Source organism: Podarcis gaigeae (genome assembly GCF_964106915.1).
Source record: "Podarcis gaigeae genome assembly, chromosome: 13".
Classification (NCBI taxonomy): Eukaryota; Metazoa; Chordata; class Lepidosauria; order Squamata; family Lacertidae; genus Podarcis; species Podarcis gaigeae.
The window spans coordinates 44,076,838-44,098,254 of NC_139689.1; the positions used below are offsets into that span (position 1 = coordinate 44,076,838).

A 21,417-nucleotide genomic window follows, 5' to 3' on the forward strand; every position below is an offset into this window, starting at 1 on the left:
CAAAGTACTGTGTTGGGGGCAGGGGGTGAACATGGCTCCAAGTCTTGGGGAGCTCAAGGTTGCTATTTATTTAATCGTTTGCACACCACTTAACATTTTTGGCAATAAAATGAAATCCCCAAGTGGTTTGCAGAAGTTATAAAAGCAAAACACAGATAGGTCAGAAGACAACAAATACATTTCAAGTCCAGAATTTAAAACAAGCCCACAACTGAATTTCAGTAGCTAAAGTTTAGCTGGTCCTCAAGAGGGTCTGTAGAGGGGGATAAGCCTAAGAAAGTCTTGTTCCTTCAGGTTTGGCTTTTCCAAATTTCAGAACCGTGTGCCTTATTTTTGGTGCTGTTTGCTTTCTGCAAGTGGCCAGAGATGTATCATGTTTTAGGCAGACAAGTTTCCAAGGCTGTGTGAATTAGACCTATGGTGGCAGCTGGAAAACTACACTGGGTGTGTTACAAATTCCAGGTTTGCAATGTCCCAAATCACCAGCACACATTTGGAACACTTCCTAAGAAGCCGTTTCATTTCCCACTGAGTAACAGGAAAGTGCTTTCAGGTACATTATATTACCCTGTTTCCTTCATTGCAGCCCCGTTTTGAAGTGTGTTGCTCTTGCTCAGAAACCCAGTGGGTTTTTTTTTAAATCAAGGAACTGAGAGTTACATAGACAACCCACCACGATGGCACAGCTGGCTCAACAGTAAACTGAACACATACCGGTATTCTTATGGGGTGAGGGCCAAGCTAAATCTGTGCTTCTGGGGCTGGACCAGGGCGGTGGGGGACGGGCAATGTGAACATGGTGGAAATGAGCTTTTGAGCGGTCTGAGAAAAGGGCAGAAAAGGGTTTCTGCCGTGAGCAGGCATCATTACTTTCTCGGCTTGGGAGGGATCGGGTTACAGCAATTTGGACAGAAACCTCCTCCAACCTCATTCTCTCTGAGGGTCTCTGCTTAATCTGGGTGTTTTGCCTCTCTGGGGCCGTGCCTAGCGCCTGGCGTTCTCTCCAAAGACCTCTTGGGCTAATCCAAGACCTCTTGGCCCATCATCCTGGGCCAAGAGCAGCTTGGGCTTATGGTGGATACATAGCTGGGCAGAGAGAGCGCAAGGCTGCCTTTTATAGTCGCTGATGAGCCTCCATGCATTCCTAACTCTGAACCCTCCTCTAGTTCTGAACAGAGCAGCAGCTTTCTTCCCTCCCTCCCTCCTTCCCTCCCAAACCGTTTCCTGCAAGGAAATAGCAGCTGGGGTAGCTGAGCGTGTCGCGACCACTGCTGCCTTTCGCAGACACCGGCATGAACATGAAAGCCGTGGTTGTTCTCCTGGTATTGGCTCTGGCTACCATTTTTGCTTTAGTTTGTGTCTTGATGACCAGAAAGGAAAAAGTCGTTAGGTGTGGCGTCTCGGGGCTCCAGAATTCTCCCGAAGGCACCAACAGAGATCCGAGCGAGATCTTTGCTGACCTGTCAGCTGCTGAGATGGCCCAAGTGGTGAAATACCTCAAGGAGAATCTTGGCGTCCACCTGGAAGATGCATCTCGGGCAAAGCCCTCCGATAACTGCATTTACTACCTGGATACGCACTTCCCCTCTAAAGAAGGGGCTCTGGGCTTCCTGGACCATGGAAGGGCTCAGCCCCACCGGGAGGCCTTGGCTGTGGTGTACTTTGGGAACCAGCCAGATCCAAATGTCACCGAATTCGTGGTAGGCCCTCTTCCGAACCCAACGGGCCACCGTGACATCACGCTGAAGAAATTTGGCAGGAAGGTGCCGTATCACAGCAGGCCGGTGACGGTGAAGGAGTACAAAGATATTGACATCTTCATTTTCCAGGAGCTCGAGACGGCCAACAACTTCCTCAGAGAATGTTGTGAGTATAATAGGAATAACCTGGCTACTCTGACCACAGCTCCCCGAGGGTTTGAATCTGGCGACCGAGCCACCTGGTTTGTCCTGTTCCACAATGTCAATGGCAGCGGGTACTACATCCACCCCATTGGCTTGGAGGTGTTGGTGGACCACCGGAGCCTGAACATCTCCGAGTGGAAGGTGAAGAAAGTGTTCTACAACGGCCAGTATTATGAGAATATGGCCCACCTGGAGAAGGAATTTATGGATGGGCGTGTGAAGGAGGTCCGAGTGAAGGCAGCCCACCTGAAGAACGATTTTACTTCCAGGAAGCCTTCAGAATCTTCTCCTCATCCAGGCCCTTTGCAGTTTGGGCCCCTCGGGATGCGCTACACCGTAGCCGGCAGCCATGTTGTCTACCAGTCTTGGAGCTTTGCCTTTGGGATGAACGTGAACACAGGGCCACGCCTCTTCAACATCAGATTTGGCGAGGAAAGGATTGTCTACGAGTTGAGTCTGCAAGAAGCTCTTGCTACTTATGGCTCCAACTGCCCCGGGGGAATGGTGACTAGGTACATGGATGGGACCCTTGGCATTGGGAAATTTTCTTACGAATTGGTTCGGGGAGTGGACTGCCCCTATACGGCCACCTACGTGGACCGCCACTACTTGATAGACTCTGACACCCCAAGACTGAACAAGAACTCTTTCTGCATCTTCGAGCATGACACGGGCGTGCCTCTCCGGCGACATTTTTCTGACATGGGCTCTTTCTATTACGGGGGGTTGAACAACTACGCTTTGGTCTTGAGGGCCATCTCCACTCTCATCAACTACGACTATGTCTGGGATTTTGTGTTCTACCAAAATGGTGCTATAGAAGTCAAGGTCCATGCCACGGGATACATCAGCACATCGTTCCTCATGGAAGGTGGCACTGCGTATGGAAACAGGGTCGGGGAGCACACACTTGGGACCATGCACAACCATCTTATGAACTACAAAGTCGACTTGGATGTTGGAGGTAGGTGCCCCATACTTCCCAAAACGTTATGTTCTGCCATCCTAACTGTGGAAACCATAGCTGAATACTGAGAGGGGTTGCAGTTGGGGGTCCCCTGCCACCGGGTGCCCCACAACGAATCTAGCTTCCCTCACAGGAATCTCACATTCTGCATTTCAAGTAATGTAAGGATTTGTGTGACTGTTTAAAAATTCCTTTTCCTATTCAGTCTATTTATAGGGTTTGACGTACCAGAGCTAGACTAGTGGGTTACAAAAGGGACACTGTGTGAACCTTCCCTTATTTAGCACTCAGAAAACTAAACATTTTATTTTTTTGCTAGAACTTGGAAAATGGCATGTTGTTTTTTCTAACAATTTCCTAACAATTAGGCATGTTTGCTTCTTTCTTTTTTTGCCACAACAGATGGGTAAGAGTCTTGTGAGACATTTGTGATGTATTTGTATTTTGTTTATTCTGGCTTAAATTATGAGTCAGGGAGGCTCCTTTAGGACCCTTGGTGATGTCACTAGAAGTATGATGAGGTCTGATTGGGGCAGGGATTGGAAGAAAGAGAGTGGGTGGGATCAGGGGCGTAGGAAGGGGGGCAGTGGGGCGGACCGCCCTGGGTGCCCTCACTGAAGGGGTGACATTCTGTGCACCGTCTGCCTGCGACTCCCAAGCTTACCCCAAGCCGTCGGGGTAAGAGGGGAGCTGTGCCGCTTTGCCAGCAACATTCCCCCCTTCCCCTTTGGTTTTGACAGCTTGGGGTAGGCTTGGGAGTTGTGGGTGGGCGGCACGCCGAATGTCCACCCTGACTGCAGGGTGCATGCACCGCTCTGGGCACCTGAGCAGCTATTCCGTGCCGGGGAGGGCATCCTCCGCACCACGCTCCCCCCTTGGGAGCGCACCCGCCCTGGGCAGTGTGGGCATATGCTCCACCGCTGGGTGGGACCAAGGGAAAGACTGGCAAAGGTTAAAATCTGAGCCAGAGAATAACTTTTGGGGCTGCAATGCCCACCTTGTACAGTAAGCAGTGCAAATCTCCAAGCTTTGCAATGCTAAGCCAAGGATTGTGAAACTTGGATCTATCACAAGGTGAGGGAGAGAGAATAAAGGATCAGCACCCTTGGGAAGGTCAGCCACAATTTCTGGCATAATGCTGTTCCCAAACTCGAATGTGCTGTTTAGGGTCCCCTTATTGGATACTTGGGAACTGTGATGTCTGACATAAGGAGATAATTCTGTTATTAACAGAAGTGTGCAATCTGGGACGCAGGTGGCCCTGTGGGTTAAACCACAGAGCCTAGGGCTTGCTGATCAGCACATTGCTCACTTTCTCCTGGAAGAGAGGGAAAGCTATGGTGAACCACTGAAAAATGCTCAGATCTGGAAAATATGGCCTCTTGTTTTCAAGCCTCCTGTTGGCTCATTGTGCAAATTAGGCCAACTCAGGGCTTATCCACACTCACCCTTTGACCTGCTCTTTCCTGTTCTGATTAAGCTTTAAAGAGAGGGTTTTCATAGGGAAAGTTCTGGAGCACGTCAAAGTGCAAGTAGATAAATAGAAAGTTCTGGAGCACGTCAAAGTGCAAGTAGATAAATAGGTACCACTCCTGTGGGAAGGTAAACGGTGTTTCCATGCACTGCTCTGGTTCGCCAGAAGCGGTTTAGTCATGCTGGCCACATGACCCAAAAGCTGTACGCCGGCTCCCTCAGCCAATAAAGCGAGATGAGCGCCGCAACCCCAGAGTCGTCTGCGACTGGACCTAATGGTCAGGGGTCCCTTTACCTGGATACCTGGTGGTCTCCTCCTACCCCAGTCAGTTGTCCAATCCCACCTGGGGGAAGCGTTGCCAAGGAGACCAGGCCAGGTGGGGGAGGGATTACCTGCCCACACAATAGAGGGAGGATCTTACCTGGGAATCCTCACTTGGCTCCACTAGCAAAGAGCAGAAGCGAACCAGAAACCTGGGCCAAGGGGAAGTAGCAGCTTGTAAATTATATGAGCAGGAGATGCTCCTGTTTCATAAAACAGTGTTTAGGGCTTTACAGATGCATTGCAGAGAAAGAGATGTCGATGAAGCAGAGTTCTTTAAATGGTTGTGTTGGAATGGGGAAACAAGCAAAAGGGGGTGGGACCAGGAATGCATACGGTAAGACTGAAGTCCAGCCCCAAAGGAGTCTGAGGTTTCCACATCCCACTCACCCCCATCTCCTCCTCTCTTCTCCATCAGGATAAGCAAGAGGCACATTCCTGCCACAGAAAAGGGCTTGGGGGATAGTGTGAGAGTAGAGCCAGTGAGAGGAGTGGCCTAGAGAGAGGGGGGGTGGCCTTGATGGTGGGTGTGGCCTGGGAAGAATATTGAGGGTCGAATAGAGAAGCCCTGCCCCCCTGGGTTGTATGATCGGGATTAACTTCCACAGCAGCAGGAAACTATTGGCAAGGTTGGGAACGGCTTACCGCTTGCTTGTAATCTTACCCTATTCCTCTTTGCATGTGGAAATGGGGAGATGCCGTTGTTCGGAGTCTTCATTTGCTCAAACTCTGGTCCAATAAGGAATGTGGGGACAGCAGAAGATCACGGGCTTTGTGTACACAGAGCTCCGTTTTGGGCTCCTCCAAGTCAGGCTGGGAAAGACTTTTGTTGGAGTTCCCCAGAGAGCTGCCTGCCAGACAACAATCCTGAACAAGACACTGTGGGATGTAATCCGCTGGGAGCAGTCAAATACAACATTCCTTGTTTTGCTAGAGTGAACATGCAAGGGAATGTTTGGTCCAGCCAGTGTGGTGTAGTGGTTAAGAGCGGTGGACTCGTAATCTGGTGAACCGGGTTTGAGTCTCCGCTCCTCCACATGCAGCTGCTGGGTGACCTTGGGCTAGTCGCACTTCTCTGAAATCTCTCAGCCCCACTCACCTCACAGAGTGTTTGTTGTGGGGGAAGAAGGGAAAGGAGAATGTTAGCCGCTTTGAGACTCCTTCGGGCAGCGATAAAGTGGGATATCAAATCCAAACTCCTCTTCTTCTTCTGTTTCTCCTGGCCTGGAGCATCCTTCTTTGCATGTGACTAAAATGTGGGCTTGACCTTACCTGACCTAACAAAAGGTCCAGTCCTCTCTCTTTTCGACCTTCCTGCATCACCTAGACTGGACTGCTGCCTGCCATGTCGTCTCCCATATGGAGTAAACCTGTCTGCACGTGCTTGTAACTTTAAGCCTAAAGCCTGCCTTCAGAGATCAGACTGTGCTCTGCCTGGTCATAAGTAAAACTACTTTTTGTTTCTTATGAATAAACCTGTGGTGTCTTTATCCTTTTAGGGGGGATGCAAAGGAGACTTTACCAGGAACACACAATTCAATCTGAGCTAGATTGAATTGTATAATTGTAAAAGGCTCAGACAAGTCAGGGACTTGTTTTCCTGCTGTGTAAGAAGGGGAATGCGCTCTGCTAAGAGAAGAAACTTGCTGGCACAAGTTAGGAGGGATATTATTAAATGATACATCCTCTCCTGCCACCCTCAACATTCCCACAGATGGACCAGGCAGAGTCCTCTGTTACTCCACCTTTAGATAAAAGGCAAGGAGCCAGTCTTGTAACGCCACCTAAAAAGGCAGTGATGCCATTGAAATATAGTCGCTGTAGGGTGTTTCTGTATATAAAGGGCAGAGTGATACAGTACATTGCTCACTTTCTCCTGGAAGAGAGAGAGAGCTATGGTGAACCACTGAAAAATGCTCAGATCTGGAAAATATGGCCTCTTGTTTTCAAGCCTCCTGTTGGCTCATTGTGCAAATTAGGCCAACTCAGGGCTTATCCACACTCACCCTTTGACCTGCTCTTTCCTGTTCTGATTAAGCTTTAAAGAGAGGGTTTTCATAGGGAAAGTTCTGGAGCAAAAAAAAAAGGGGGGGCATTCAGATATGATACTGTAAGGCTCTGGCCGTGCCTGGAAAGTGCGGAGGAAAGTGTGGATAAGTCCCCCATCTCCTCTTTTTCTGTCCCTCTGTCTCTCCCAAACCCTTCGTTCTCCATCTGTGCACAAGGAATAAGACCTACTCTGCTGATAAAATATGCACTGATTCATCATTTCATGCGGTGGCTGTAAGGAAACCAAATTAGGAAGTCCACAGAGAAATGCAACCAAACGATAAGGACAGTTCCCACAATGGAAGTTAGGGAGGAGGGAGTTTCATAGCTGTTGATCAGCGAAGGGAAGCTCCCTGCCCGTTAGAATTTGCCAAGAAGAAGAAGAAGAGTTTGGATTTGATATCCCGCTTTATCACTACCCAAAGGAGTCTCAAAGCGGCTCACATTCTCCTTTCCCTTCCTCCCCCACAACAAACACGCTGTGAGGTGAGTGGGGCTGAGAGACTTCTGAGAAGTGTGACTGGCCCAAGGTCACCCAGCAGCTGCATGTGGAGGAGCGGAGACGCGAACCCGGTTCACCAGATTACGAGTCTACCGCTCTTAACCACTACACCACACTGGCTCTCAAGGTGCCAAGCTGTTCTTGGCTGGTCTTAAAAGTTTGCAATGAAACATAAGACAGATTGCCTCTGCGACCACCCTGTTAGTAGACCACCATTATCCCCATCGGACAGGTGAATAACTGGTGCTGAGAGAGATGGGGACCTGTGTAATCCTACACGATGGGAGATAATTTGAGGCAACACCTCTCAAATACAAGGTGGAAGTTTCCTCCACAGGCCCAAGCTGGTGTTCAGAGGTGCCATCTTGTGTCCAAGATTGTGAGGGGCTGGCATGCGTTTCACGTGTGTGAGATTGCATTGTCAGGAGGAGGCCAAGTGCCCAGCCCAGCATGGCTACCTCTCTCATGCTCAGGAAGAGCCAGCCATTGAACTGCACTACATTCGCCCTTCTCCACCCCCTCAGCATCGAAGGGGCCCAGCCCCCTGCCAGCAAATATTGAGAGGGCCAAAGACCCCTCCGCCCCTAGGAGTTGGTGCGCCTGTTATCCCAGTGGCTGCAAGAATCACAGAATTGTAGATTCAGAAGGGATCGTGAGAGTAATCTAGTCCAACCCCCTGCAATGCAGCGATCTTTTGCCCAAACTGGTGCTTGACGTTATGACGCTGAAGTTAACACTCTCTCTCTTTCTCTCTGCTTTTCAAGTTTAAACATTTCACTAATTTTACAACCATTTTGACTTCCTTCCCCCTCTTTCTGCAGTTCCTTAAATTTATCTTTAATATCTTCCGCCTATCCAAATTAACTTAATTTCCTCATTTGTTCATCTTCTTTCAATATAAACTCTTATGAAACTGCAGGTTATTACAAGAATCCTTCCAATGTTCTTATCTGTTTACAATTTGTCTGCAAATAATCAATAAACCATTTCCATTCTTTTATAAAAAATCTTGATTTCTTATTCTCCAGGTAAGTTTTGCCATTTCTGCATATTCCATAATTTTTTGTATCCATTCCTCCTTTGCTGAGACTTCTTCGTCTTTCCATTTTGGGGCAAGTAACATTCTTGCCGCTGCAGTCGCATACACGAATAAGTTTCTGTACAGTTCGGGTAGTTCTGTCCCTATAATTCCCAAATGAGGTGAACAGTCTGGTGCTCTACTAACAGTCTTGTTTTGGTGAGGGTTTGTCTCTAGGGGCCGAAATGGGAAATTCTTCTTTCTTAGTCTTTGCTTTTGTCAGGGATCAAGAACTCCCTGGTGGCTCTCGATATGGCGTTTGAGTCTGTGAAGGCCCCCTGGAGCCCAGAGCACCAGATCCAACGGCCCATTCTCACAACCCGAACCCTGGACAAGGAAGAAGATGCTGCCTTTCCGCTGGACGGCAAAGTCCCCCGGTACCTGCACTTTGCCACCAGCCGGGAGAACCAGTGGAACCATCAGCGAAGCTACCGCATCCAGATCACCAGCTTTGCTGGAGAACACTTACCTGAAGCTAGCACCATGGAGAGGTCCATTAGCTGGGGCAGGTAGGCAACAAGAACCATGATCTTTCTCTTTTTTTCTTAATAATATTTATACTTTTCAGGTACAGTGGTACTTCCGGTTGTTCCGGAGACCCAGCTGGATCCCGAGGTTTTCCCAACCGGAGAGACCGCTTCTGCACGCGTGCGGGGCGGTAGAGCGCTTCTGCGCATGCACAGAAGGGGTCTACCGCTTCAACGCATGTGCGCACAGCAAAAAACTGGAAATATACTTCCAGGTTTGCCGCTTGCGTATTCCAAAGTTTACGTAACTGGAGGGATATGTAAGCGGAGGTACGGCTGTATATACATTTCACCAATTTTACAATCATTTTGACGTTTTTAAAGTTGACTTCCTTCCCCCTCTTTCTGCAGTTCCTTAAGTTTATTTTTAATATTTTTTGCCTATCCAACTTAACTTACTCATTTATTTATCTTCTTTATAATATATACGCTTATGTAGTATTGTATAGTATAGTATAGTATAATATAGTATAGTATATACTCTTATGTAGCTGCAGGTTATTACAGTAATCCTGCTAGTGTTTTTATATGTTTACAATTTATCTGTAAATATTCAATAAACCGTTTCCATTCTTTTATAAAAAGTTTGTTATCTTGATTTCTTATTCTTCTGGTAATTTACGCTATTTCTGCATATTCCGTAAGTTTTTGTATCCGTTCTTCCTTTGCTGGGACTACTTCTTTCCATTTTGGGGCAAGTAACATCCTTGCCGCTATAGTTGCATACATGAATAAGTTTCTATACAATTTAGGCAGTTCTATCCCTATAATTCCCAAGAGAAAGGCTTCTGGTGTGTTTTTTTTTACAAACGTTACTTTAAACATCCTTTTCATTTCATTGTATATCATTTCCCAGTAAGCCTTAACCTTAACAAGACCACCACATATGATAAAAATAACCTTCTTCCTCTTTACTTTTCCAACACTTATTTGATTTAGTTTTATACATTTTTGCCAGTTTACTCAGTGTTAGATAGCATCGATAAATCATTTTAATATAATTTTCTCTTAAACCGTAACATGCTGGAAATTTTATATCCCTATTCCACAATGGTTCCCATGCTTCCATGTCTATATTATGACCAATATCTATTGCCCCAAACAGCAAACCATGGCCTGTTTGTCTTTCAGATAAATGCCACCCTGTTTCATTTTTTAAAATACTGATTTTTATTAAATTTTCAAAGCTTTAAACAAATTTATCATTCACTGATATTTTTCTTGTTGACTTCCCACCCTTCCTGCACTGATTTTTTTTTCTTATCCTTGGTTGCTGCATAATAAATGTAAAGGTAAAGGGACCCCTGACCATTAGGTCCAGTTGCAGACGACTCTGGGGTTGCGGCGCTCATCTCGCTTTACTGGCCGAGGGAGCCGACGTACAGCTTCCGGGTCATGTGGCCAGCATGACTAAGCCGCTTCTGGCGAACCAGAGCAGCACACGGAAACGCCGTTTACCTTCCCGCCGGAGTGGTACCTATTTATCTACTTGCACTTTGACGTGCTTTCGAACTGCTAGGTCGGCAGGAGCAGGGACCGAGCAGCGGGAGCTCACCCCGTCGCGGGGATTCGAACCGCCGACCTTCTGAACGGCAAGCCCTAGGCTCTGTGGTTTAACCCACAGCGCCACTCGCGTCCCTGCATAATACTTGTTTCTAAATCCCCCCTAATTCCAGCTTATCATTCATTTTTTGCTCCCCCTTATTCATAACTCAGAGTCCTGCTTGCGACTTCATATCGCTAAAATACTTTGACAGTCCAAAGAAAAGAAGAAAAAAGGCCTCTACTTTTCCATAAGCAGTTCATCATTCTGATCTCTTGGTTTTACGGTCAATTCTGTCATTTCAGCATAGTCCGTTGATTTTTATAAGCCATTCTTCTATGGTTGGAATCTCTCCCTCTTCAATTTCTGTGCATATAAAAGCTCTGGCTGTCATCGTTGCATGCATAAAAAGATTAATCAACTTCTTTGGAACCTCCGTCCCAATTATCCCTAGCAAAAAAGGCTTCGGGTTTTTTTGGGGGGAGTCACTAATTTAAACATCTTTTTGAGTTCATTATCCACCCTGTTTTCCTTTTGAGGGTCGTTCCTGGGTCACTTCAGTGCTGCTAACACAGCAAAAGCCGTTCGGGAGGCAGCAGTTATGAGTCACCAGTCTCTGCAGCCACAGCAGGTGCTGTGATTCTCTAGCAATTTGACTTCAACCCTGGAAGTGCACCCCTGGAGGACTGTAGCTCACTGGTGTGAAGGAATGGGTTTCCCAAATCTAAAATCAGTCTGAAATGGGCCCCAAAATCCATTTTTCCTTCTCCAAGGGTGCATTAGCTAAAAACCATTAACTTGAGCTCTTGAGCAAATGCATAGCAAGAACACAGCTGTATAAACAAAGCTCTCTCCTTTATCGGTCCATGACGCCTAATGAATGGCCTTGTCCATTCCAAAGTGGAGCAGGGATGGCACGTCTGGGTCTTATCTTACATCCTGACCACAAAGATGCACAGACCTTCTCAGGTCTGACAAGAGACCCGGAACGGCGCCAGGAGTGTTCTTAGAATTGGTGACCTCCTGCCCCAAGAAAAGAGTATAGGAACAGGAACAACCTTTTATGGTCAAGAGTACCGGAACAGGAATATCTGTTTATGGTCATGGATGTCAACTTCTGTGTATAAGCTGATGTGGTTAGATTCGTGGGGAAGGGAAGAGAGGGTGCCTGGAGGATATATATACTGCATGAAATTTCTCATTTCTTTGGACTTGCTGTGAACTGACCACGCAAGGAATAAAGACAAAGAACTTGCCTCTTGCCTCTGCTTTCATCCTCTCAACCATTTCCCCCGTTATCCGCATCCTTCAGGTACAAGGTGGCTGTTACCAAGAGGAAAGAGGAGGAGCTGATCAGCACGTGCATTTATAATCAGAATGATCCTTGGGATCCACTGGTGGTCTTTGCTGATTTCATAGACAACGAGACCATCGTCAACGAGGTGAGTGCTGAGATCCTAGAATTGCACAAGGGACTGTGAGAATCATCTAGTCCAGTGTTTCCTCAAACTTGGGCCCCCCAACTGTTGTTGTACTACAGCTCCCATCATCCCTAACTTGCAAGAGCGGTGGTCAGGGATGATGGGAATTGTAGTCCAACAACAGCTGGGGGCCCAAGTTTGAGGAAACACTGATCTGGCCCAACTCCCTGCAGTGCAGGAATTTTTCACCCAACGTGACCCTAAGATCAAGAGTCTCGTGGTCTACCGACTAAGCTATCCTGAATTATTGCTTCCTGTGGAAGAGAGGCAGAGGTCCGTTAGAGATGGAGAAAGCCTTTAAGGAGAAAGGGTGTGCTGGTCCCGGGGGGTTACCGTGCGGCGTGGTGCGAGTCCAGCCTGAGGTCAAGGGTGTGATATGGGGGCTGTCCGTCAAGGCTGAAGCGGGGTCCAAGGCAAGGAATCGGGTGAGGTCAAGAAGTCTGGCAGAAGAGCAGGACAGGGTGCAGGCAGGAACAGGTTACCAACAATGTTGCTCCTACAACCTGGGACTGGGGCTGTATGTCTTTTATCTGCCCCGAGGCATAGGGCGGCCCCAATCCTCAGGTGACTCACCTCTCCTGGCCTGGAGGCAAGCACTCCTCCTGCGGGAACTTAGTTCGCCTCTCTGCCCTGAGCCTCTGCAGCTCTGGAGAGGCTGGAGGGTTACCGGACCCAGAGGCAACCTCAGCTTCCCCTGACGGGGCTGGGAGTGGAGCACCTGCAGGCAATGGGTCCTCCATCCCCTCAGGAGCCAGAGCAGACTCAGCTGATGCCTGCACCTGAGGATCCAGCACAGGTGAGGATCCTTTAGGCTCAGGCCCCAGCCCTGGCTCAGCTGGTTCTGGAGGCAGGAACTCTTGTGCAGGCTGGGATTCCTCAGGTTCAGCCTCTGAATCAGATTCCCAGGCCATCACAAAGGGTAAAGGAGATGTACCAGTAATAATGATAATGGTCTAAATGTTGTGAGTCTGGCATACCCAAAGGACATATGGCCTTAGATCTAGGTGATTTTCTGCCTAGGGTACTATTATGTTGCAGGGTTATTTACAAGAAGCTAAGCCTCTTTGGTAGGGACTTCATTCCTGTGGAACTTCTTGCCTAAGGGGGCTTCCAGACAGGACAGGAGAGGCGTGAAGAGAGCAGAGCAAAAAGCAGCCACACTGGCATAGTCTCAGATTGGTTGGGGAAAACTCTGGCGAGGAGGAGACTTAGGCAGCTGTGGGAAGGCAGGGACCTTCAGACTCTGCAAGACCTTGTTGAAGAAGAGTAGCTGTGCTCATTAGGCCTGGTACTTCTGAGCTGATTCTGTTTCCTCTAAGAGTTAACTTCACCTACCCTGTGTGATTTATTGCTGGCTTGCTCCTGACCCCTGAGTTCAGTTGTGCATCTGATAGATAAAGGGCCCACAATTTGGCCACAGACCATCTAGGATGGTTGAGCATCATCTACATCAGGGATGGCGAACCCAGATATTGCATAATTCCAGCTCCTATCATTCCTGACCTCTGGCCATACTACCTGGGGCTGATAGGAACCCAGCAACCTCTGCAGGGCCACCAAGTCTCTATCTCTGATCTACATGCAGCCTGTTCTCGACTGGCCCACCAACTACAGGGGATACAAATCCTGTTTCAACACGCTGAGAACTGGGAAAATTGAAATTGAAAAAAATTGAAATACTTTATTGTCACTTGTACAACTTGTATACAGTGAGATTACACGAGCACCCCCCACTCAGCTCTCTTAGTCTTAATTCCCCTCGTTTACTGATGCACACCCACCAAACCTGAAAGTCAGTTGCCCGGTTGTTATCTTTTCATTCAGCAGCCTAACAGCCCATGGATAGAAGCTGTTCTTTACCCTGTTGGCGCAACTAATCATGCTTCTATATCTTCTGCCCGAGGGCAGGAGATCAAGAAAGTGCTGGCCAGGGTGTGAATCATCCCTGAGAATTTTCCTCACTCTCCTGAGGCAACGTTCTTCACTATTTCATCCAGCGGATTCACGAGACAGCCCATAATATCTTGTGCTGTATTCACTACTGTCAGGGTTTCAGGGACAGAGAGTGAGGGGGAGGGGTCCCAGGGTGACGAGGAAGAGGACGACGACGACCCGAGGTTGTCAGTGAGTCCGTCAAGTGAATCCGAGGATTCCCAAAAGGGAGCCCCCCTGGTCAGGCCAAGGGGCAGTAGAGAGGGAAGCAGTCAGAAGCAGGGGAACGAAGAGGGAATCCCCAGTGGGGGTTGGAGATCGGGACCGGCCTCTCCGTCGGAACGGAGTGAAGGGGGTGGAGTGGCCAGTGTGTCAGAAAGAGCAGAACAGGAAGCAGAGAGGGGAAGGAGTTCGGAGCAGAACGTCCTGCCGGAAGGGGAGGAGTGTAGTACCGAGAGTAGCGTAACGGTCGAAAGGAAGGTCAGAAGCAACGTACGCGCGCCAAGTTCAAATGTGGAGGCGCGCGGAAATGAGGAGAGCCCTGAGGAGGAGCCTGGTCCCAAAGCACGAAGGAGGGGGGAGCAGGCGTCAGAAGACTCAGCCTCGGGGGAGTCCCGGAGGGAGGGAGCACAGGGGGGCAGGAAGACCCTGCGGAAAAGGAAGGAGAGGAAAAGGTGGAGCAGTACAAGCCTCTTAAGCTGGTGCAGGGGCGGGACTGACTCAGAGGGGACTTCAAACATCTAAGGGTAACAGATGCTGAGCCACGGAGCTTGGATGTAACGACAACAATGTTCTTCAATAAAACGTTTTGTATATAACTTGGACTGGATTTTGGTCTCTTGTGAGCTGGGACCTCGGGTGGCTCTGACAACTACCCTCTGTAGGCACTTCCTATCAGTTGATGTCAAACCAGTGTACCACACATTGATGCAGTATGAAAGGACACTTTCTATTGTTGACCGGTAGAAGGAGATCATCAAATATTGATTGATTCTTTCGCAATATTCTGAGGAGATATTCTGAGTCTCTTTTGGGCTTTCCTAACCACCTGGGTTGTATTTATTTTCCAAGTAAAGTCTTCACTGAGATAAACTCCTAGGAATTTAAAGGAAGAGACTCTCTCCACACAGCCCTCCCCGATGAACAGCGGGGCTAGTTCTCCTCTCTTCCTCCGAAAGTCCAACACCATCTCCTTTGTCTTGCCGATATTAAGGTGCAAGTTGTTCCCTAGGCACCATGTAGATATTTTTTGGACCTCCCCTCTATACGCTGATTCCTCTCCACTTGTTATTAAACCCATTATGGTGGTGTCATCTGCAAACTTAATAATTGCCGTGGATGGGTCAGATGATACACAATCGTATGTATACAATGAGTACAGGTAGGGACGTAGCACACATCCCTGTGGTGTGACAGTTCTGATTTTTAAGGAATTAGATGTTACATGAAAAGAATTGAAGTTCTCTTCCATGACCATATTAGTGAGGAAAACATCTTCCACTCATGACAAACAGGCCTGTTGTGTTTCCTGCCGCTCTCCCCCCCCCCCCAGGACCTTGTGGCTTGGATCTCCACCGGCTTCTTTCATGTGCCGCACGCTGAGGACATCCCCAACACCGTGACGGTCGGCAACGGGGTGGGCTTCATCCTCCGGCCTTACAACTTCTTCAACGACGATCCCTCCAGCAGGTCCCCGGACGGCGTCTACTTCACATTGGACCAAGATGCTAGCCAATGCGACGTCAACCCAGTCGCTTGCTTGCCCGAGAGAGCTTCATGTTCCCCCAACCTACCTCCGTTCACCTTCAGTGGCTTCCAGAACTTTACAAGTCCTTGACAAGAAGAAAGACTTTGCATTCCCCACCCTGCCCCATCTCAATTTGCCCAAACATGCCTGTTTCAGCTGAATAACGACACTGTGGAGCCCCGGCAACGTCTGACCTGAATACTGCTCTCCATATTCCTTCCGTCTACTCCTTCGCTTGTTGCTGCCTTGTCCGTGTTATCAGTTTGGTGTTGGGGAGGATTTTTCCTCTTAGGCCACGGGTGGAGAACCTGGTTTCCTCCAGATGCTGCTAGACTACAACTCCCATCATCCATGCTTACAGGGGCTGATGGGAGTCGGAGTCCAGCAACCTGGCAGCAGCCCCTAGATCAGCTGAGAGACTAGACAGCCTGCAGGATCACTTTGCTGGCGCAGGTGTGCTATTTCCTCTTTTTCGATCTTTTTTTTCCACCCCTGCTGGTTGTTAGGCAAACGTGTCACTTGAGTTTGCTTATTTCCTCCTCCCTCCCAATCAGTTTTCCTCTTGTGTTGTGCCATTTTAGGTTGTAAGCCTGAGGGCCGGCCCACGACATTTTGGCACCTGAGGCGGACCCCAAAAAGGCCCCTCTCCCTGCCAGGGAATAAGAGGGTCAGGAAAGAGCTACATCAGGGATAAGGGGAAAGGAGAAAGATTGACATTGGGATCTGCTGCTGCAGATGGACCTTTGGGCATGAATTGACTCCCTCTTTTTTGTAGTGATTTGCAATATGCTTTGGGAGGCATATTTGGTTTAAGAATGGGATAAATCTTTAAATTCGAGATGGCTAACATTTTTTTTGACCCAAGGGGTACATTCACCCTTGACCAGTCCTTTACACTGGGTGCATGCCAGTGGCAGGTGTGGTCAAAATTGGGGTGGCTCCCCCATAGTCTCTCATGCTTACATGTAAACACAGAGGACACAAACATACAGCTACTATTGGCCTCATGCTTCTCACCTGACTCACTTTGGTGAATGGGAGTTATTGCCCTTTTCCATTCATCCAGTGATTGACCTAATGATTGAGGTGAAGGTGATCTGCATCCTCAAAAGGCAGGGATGGAGAAAAAATTTGATAAGAGTCGGCGCTGAAAACTAAATCGAGCAAAGGTGCACTTTCCAAAATAATATTCCAACTGAAACACAGTTATCTTTCAAAATTCAACTTTCCTGAATTTTGTGAAACCATCTGCCAAGGAAACAATGTGGTTTATATATATATATATATATATATATATATATATATATATATATATGCAGGTTTTGGTGTCCTCGGGTGTCTTCCCGTGTAAAAGTTGGGGTGTCTAGGCGACGTTTCGACGAGGTCTCACTCGTCATCTTCAGGCTGGTGCTTTCGGCTTCTTGTTACTGGAACAGAGTTTCCAGTAACAAGAAGCCGAAAGCACCAGCCTGAAGATGACGAGTGAGACCTCGTCGAAACGTCGCCTAGACACCCCAACTTTTACACGGGAAGACACCCGAGGACACCAAAACCTGCATTCCTGTACCCGTGAAAATCTACGAAAGCATATATATATATATATATATATATATATATGCAGGTTTTGGTGTCCTCGGGTGTCTTCCCGTGTAAAAGTTGGGGTGTCTAGGCGACGTTTCGACGAGGTCTCACTCGTCATCTTCAGGCTGGTGCTTTCGGCTTCTTGTTACTGGAACAGAGCGGGATCTCAATGTTTGAGTTCCTATAAATACTGTAGAGGGGGTGTGGTGTCTAGCCTCCAATGTTCTGGGCAGAGAGGAAGTTCCCAGGCTAGTGTGCCTTTTCTTCTTTTGTTCCTTAATTACTTGAGAGATACCTTGAGTGATTTCTTGAGTGATATCCTGAGTACCACTTAGGTGGGTCATTAGGTGTGGATTAGTTGCTAAAGTCTTTGTGTCTTGACCTCTTGAACTTTGTGAAGAGTTTTCCTGAGAAGATGGCTGTATTGCACTTAGTTGTGCTTTGGCTTGGCTTCGTGTATAGGGGCGAGCTGTGGTTTTGTGGCTTGTGTCAGCCAGATCTGTGTAGGGATTGCAGGGGGGTGCAGCATCCGGAGGTGCCACCATGGATTGGCTACTGGATGGTGTCAGTAATTCATCTGTGGAGAGGGTCTGGGTTTGGGTCTGGTGTGGTTGATTGGTGTTGGCGTTCTGTGTGCCTCTGGATCTGGTGTCAGTTTTTGTGGGGAGGGCTAATTTCCAGATGTCTGGCAAGCGGGATGTGTCGTCACGCTTGTTCATGTTGTGAGGGTGTTTCTCTATCTCGATGGCTTCCATGATTATTCTCTTGTGGTGATGTTCCGTGTTAAAGAGCAATTTGGAATCTGCAAAATTAATTTCGTGTCCTGTTTCTTTCATGTGTTGGAAAAGAGAGGAAGTTTTTTCTTCTTTTTTGACGGCATTCTTGTGTTCTGCGATACGTGCATTTATTCGTCTGTTTGTTTGTCCAATGTACGTGGCTGGGCAGACTTTGCAGGGTATTTCATAGATCCCTTGGTTTTCCAACTGGATTTTATCCTTGGGGTTTCTGAGGATATTGGCTATTTTTTGGTTGGTGCAAAAGGCTGTTTTGATATTGTGTTTATGGAGGATTTTGCTAATTTTATCTGTAGTGCCCTTGATATAAGGAAGGAGGGCCATGCCATTGTTTTCTTCTGTGTCTTGGTTTTTGGGGGGTGTTTCCTTTTGGATTAGCTTCGTAATCCTGTTTTGCTGGTATCCATTGGCAATTAACACATTTGAGAGATTCTGTAACTCAGTTGTCAAGTGGTCTTTGTCAGCCAGGCGTTTGGTTCTGGAGATGAGAGTTTTGGCTACGGAGTTTATTTGTGCAGGGTGGTGGTGTGATTGTGCATGTAAGTAGCGGTTGGTGTGTGTTTTTTTCTGGTAGATAGTGTGTCCTAGGGAGCCATCAGGTTTTTTGTAGATTAGGACGTCAAGGAAGGGAAGTTGGTTGTTGGCTTCTATTTCCATAGTGAATTGTATTTTGGGGTGTAAGTTGTTGAGATGTGTGAGGAAGCTATCCAGTTTTTCCTTCCCGTGTGGCCAAATTACAAAGGTGTCGTCAACATATCTGAGCCAAAGTTTGGGTTTGTGTTCTGACTTGTCTAAAGCATTGGTTTCAAAGTGTTCCATGTACAGGTTTGCGATGACCGGTGAGAGGGGTGATCCCATAGGTGCTCCTTCTATCTGTTTGTATCTTTGTCCATTGTGGATGAAGTACGTGTTGGTTAGGCAGTGGTTGGTCAGGTCCAAGATGTATTCGGGGGGATTGTATTTGTTTTGAATAGCTGTCAAGGCTTCATTAATGGGCACTTGTGTGAAGAGAGATACAACATCGAAGCTCACAAGTAGGTCATTAGGATGTAGGTTTCCTCTCTTTTCCAACACATGAAAGAAACAGGACACGAAATTAATTTTGCAGATTCCAAATTGCTCTTTAACATGGAACATCACCACAAGAGAATAATCATGGAAGCCATCGAGATAGAGAAACACCCTCACAACATGAACAAGCGTGACGACACATCCCGCTTGCCAGACATCTGGAAATTAGCCCTCCCCACAAAAACTGACACCAGATCCAGAGGCACACAGAACGCCAACACCAATCAACCACACCAGACCCAAACCCAGACCCTCTCCACAGATGAATTACTGACACCATCCAGTAGCCAATCCATGGTGGCACCTCCGGATGCTGCACCCCCCTGCAATCCCTACACAGATCTGGCTGACACAAGCCACAAAACCACAGCTCGCCCCTATACACGAAGCCAAGCCAAAGCACAACTAAGTGCAATACAGCCATCTTCTCAGGAAAACTCTTCACAAAGTTCAAGAGGTCAAGACACAAAGACTTTAGCAACTAATCCACACCTAATGACCCACCTAAGTGGTACTCAGGATATCACTCAAGAAATCACTCAAGGTATCTCTCAAGTAATTAAGGAACAAAAGAAGAAAAGGCACACTAGCCTGGGAACTTCCTCTCTGCCCAGAACATTGGAGGCTAGACACCACACCCCCTCTACAGTATTTATAGGAACTCAAACATTGAGATCCCGCTCTGTTCCAGTAACAAGAAGCCGAAAGCACCAGCCTGAAGATGACGAGTGAGACCTCGTCGAAACGTCGCCTAGACACCCCAACTTTTACACGGGAAGACACCCGAGGACACCAAAACCTGCATTCCTGTACCCGTGAAAATCTACGAAAGCAAATATATATATATATATATATACACACACACACACACACACATGCATGTATTAGAGGAAAGGGTGCGTAAAAATGAAGTTTGTGACAGTAACATACTGAAATGCATCCTATTAGGGGAAACGGCTCGCAAAAATGTGTGCATTACTCGAAACTGAGCTTATTAGAAGAAATTTGCACTAAAACTCTGGCAATGTTTTGCAAACTGCTTCAAAAGGTGGAGAGCTACGATACGATAGCAAAACAATAATCTTTATTGTCATTGTCCCATGCAGAACAACGAAATTGAAAAAATCAACATAAGACATTCAAAGACCAACAAGCCTGCTATCCCAACCTGGTTAGCCCCCTAAAAACTCTGATACCCCATTTTCAAATACAATATACTCCCATAGAGACTCCTTACACTGCGTTTAAAACCAAAATTGCATTTGGATAGAAACTGTTTCTCAGGCGGCTAGTCCTAGTCTTTATAACCCTGTACCTTATTCCAGAAGGCAGAGGCTGAAAGAGAAAGTCAGTTAAAGAGAAAGCTGAAGCTAAAGTTAGAAAAATTAGAAATGGAAGGAATCACAGAATTGAATAATCCTTCCATCAGACTACACTGGGCCCCACCCAACCCAATAATATGCATACTATGTCTACTTTCATTTTCCTTCGCTTTTTGCCACTGCTGCCAAAATTGATGACGTCCAGGGGGAGCAGAAACATTGGTTTGTGGACTATATCACCCGCTGAATGGGGGGGGGGCGCAGGGGTGATTTACCCCTGCTTCAAATAAATAAATGCCATCTGGAGGAACACAGGTTTCTCCAACCCTCTCTTAGGCTGACTGAGTGGCAGTGGCATAGCGTGGGTTGTCAGCACCCGGGGCAAGGCAAGTAATTTGCGCCCCCTAACCCTAACCCCCAGATGTGCAGTGCGGTGCGGCTGGCCCCCCCTGCACCCCCCACGCTACGCCACTGCTGAGTGGAGAATTTATGGGTTTACCAGATAGTCAATGAGGTGCTTCACACAACCATTTTCCCTGTGATGGCTTATTTAGGAAAGCAACTATGTGCTGGTTTCCTTAGGATGTAGAGCAGTCGTGTCACCTACCCTAGAGACAGAGGACGCAGACACCATCATACAGGAGCTCAGAATGGAAACTGAGATAATAATCTGGCCACAGAATGCCTTGCTGTACGACTCCTCCACTTGCAACAGGAATTTCTGCAGCATCCGCTGCCCTGGTACAAGCTTGTAAATTTCCCTTTGCCGTGAGCAGATGGTTCGCGGCTTGTTTCAGCGTTAAGTGAAATAAATGGGTTTGTGTGTTTTCAGTAGGGCCATTGGGTGTGTACGTTTATTGTGCAATTGCTCGAGATGCGTGCCTGAGTTGCGCCTAATAATTTGTCCCCTGCGTGCCAAGTCCGGCAGATTGAGCGGGCGAGACCAGTAGCAGATAAGAAAGTTAAGAAAGCGTTTCTGCAAGTGCTGTAGAGGGAAGTGAGTGGCAGGTGAGGCTTGTCCACTTGGGAAAGTAGCCCATCTAGGAGAAGGAAAACTCGGATCCTAAACCTTGGTGGGTCATTTTGGACCTGGAAGAGGGCAGAAAGGGCCTGGGCTTGGTGGG

General features: G+C 47.7%; 1 protein-coding gene across 1 annotated transcript; it reads left to right on the forward strand.

Annotated features, from left to right (window-relative positions):
• The first annotated feature begins 769 nt into the window (after window positions 1-769).
• On the forward strand, window positions 770-21,124 carry AOC3 (amine oxidase copper containing 3). The gene is made up of 6 exons (XM_083709334.1): window positions 770-2,868; window positions 8,519-8,804; window positions 11,678-11,807; window positions 15,331-16,810; window positions 19,843-20,644; window positions 20,778-21,124. Exons 1-4 carry the CDS (start codon window positions 1,293-1,295, stop codon window positions 15,613-15,615), a joined length of 2,277 nt encoding a protein of 758 aa, XP_083565460.1. The 5' UTR covers window positions 770-1,292; the 3' UTR covers window positions 15,616-16,810; window positions 19,843-20,644; window positions 20,778-21,124.
• Window positions 21,125-21,417: the final 293 nt, after the last annotated feature.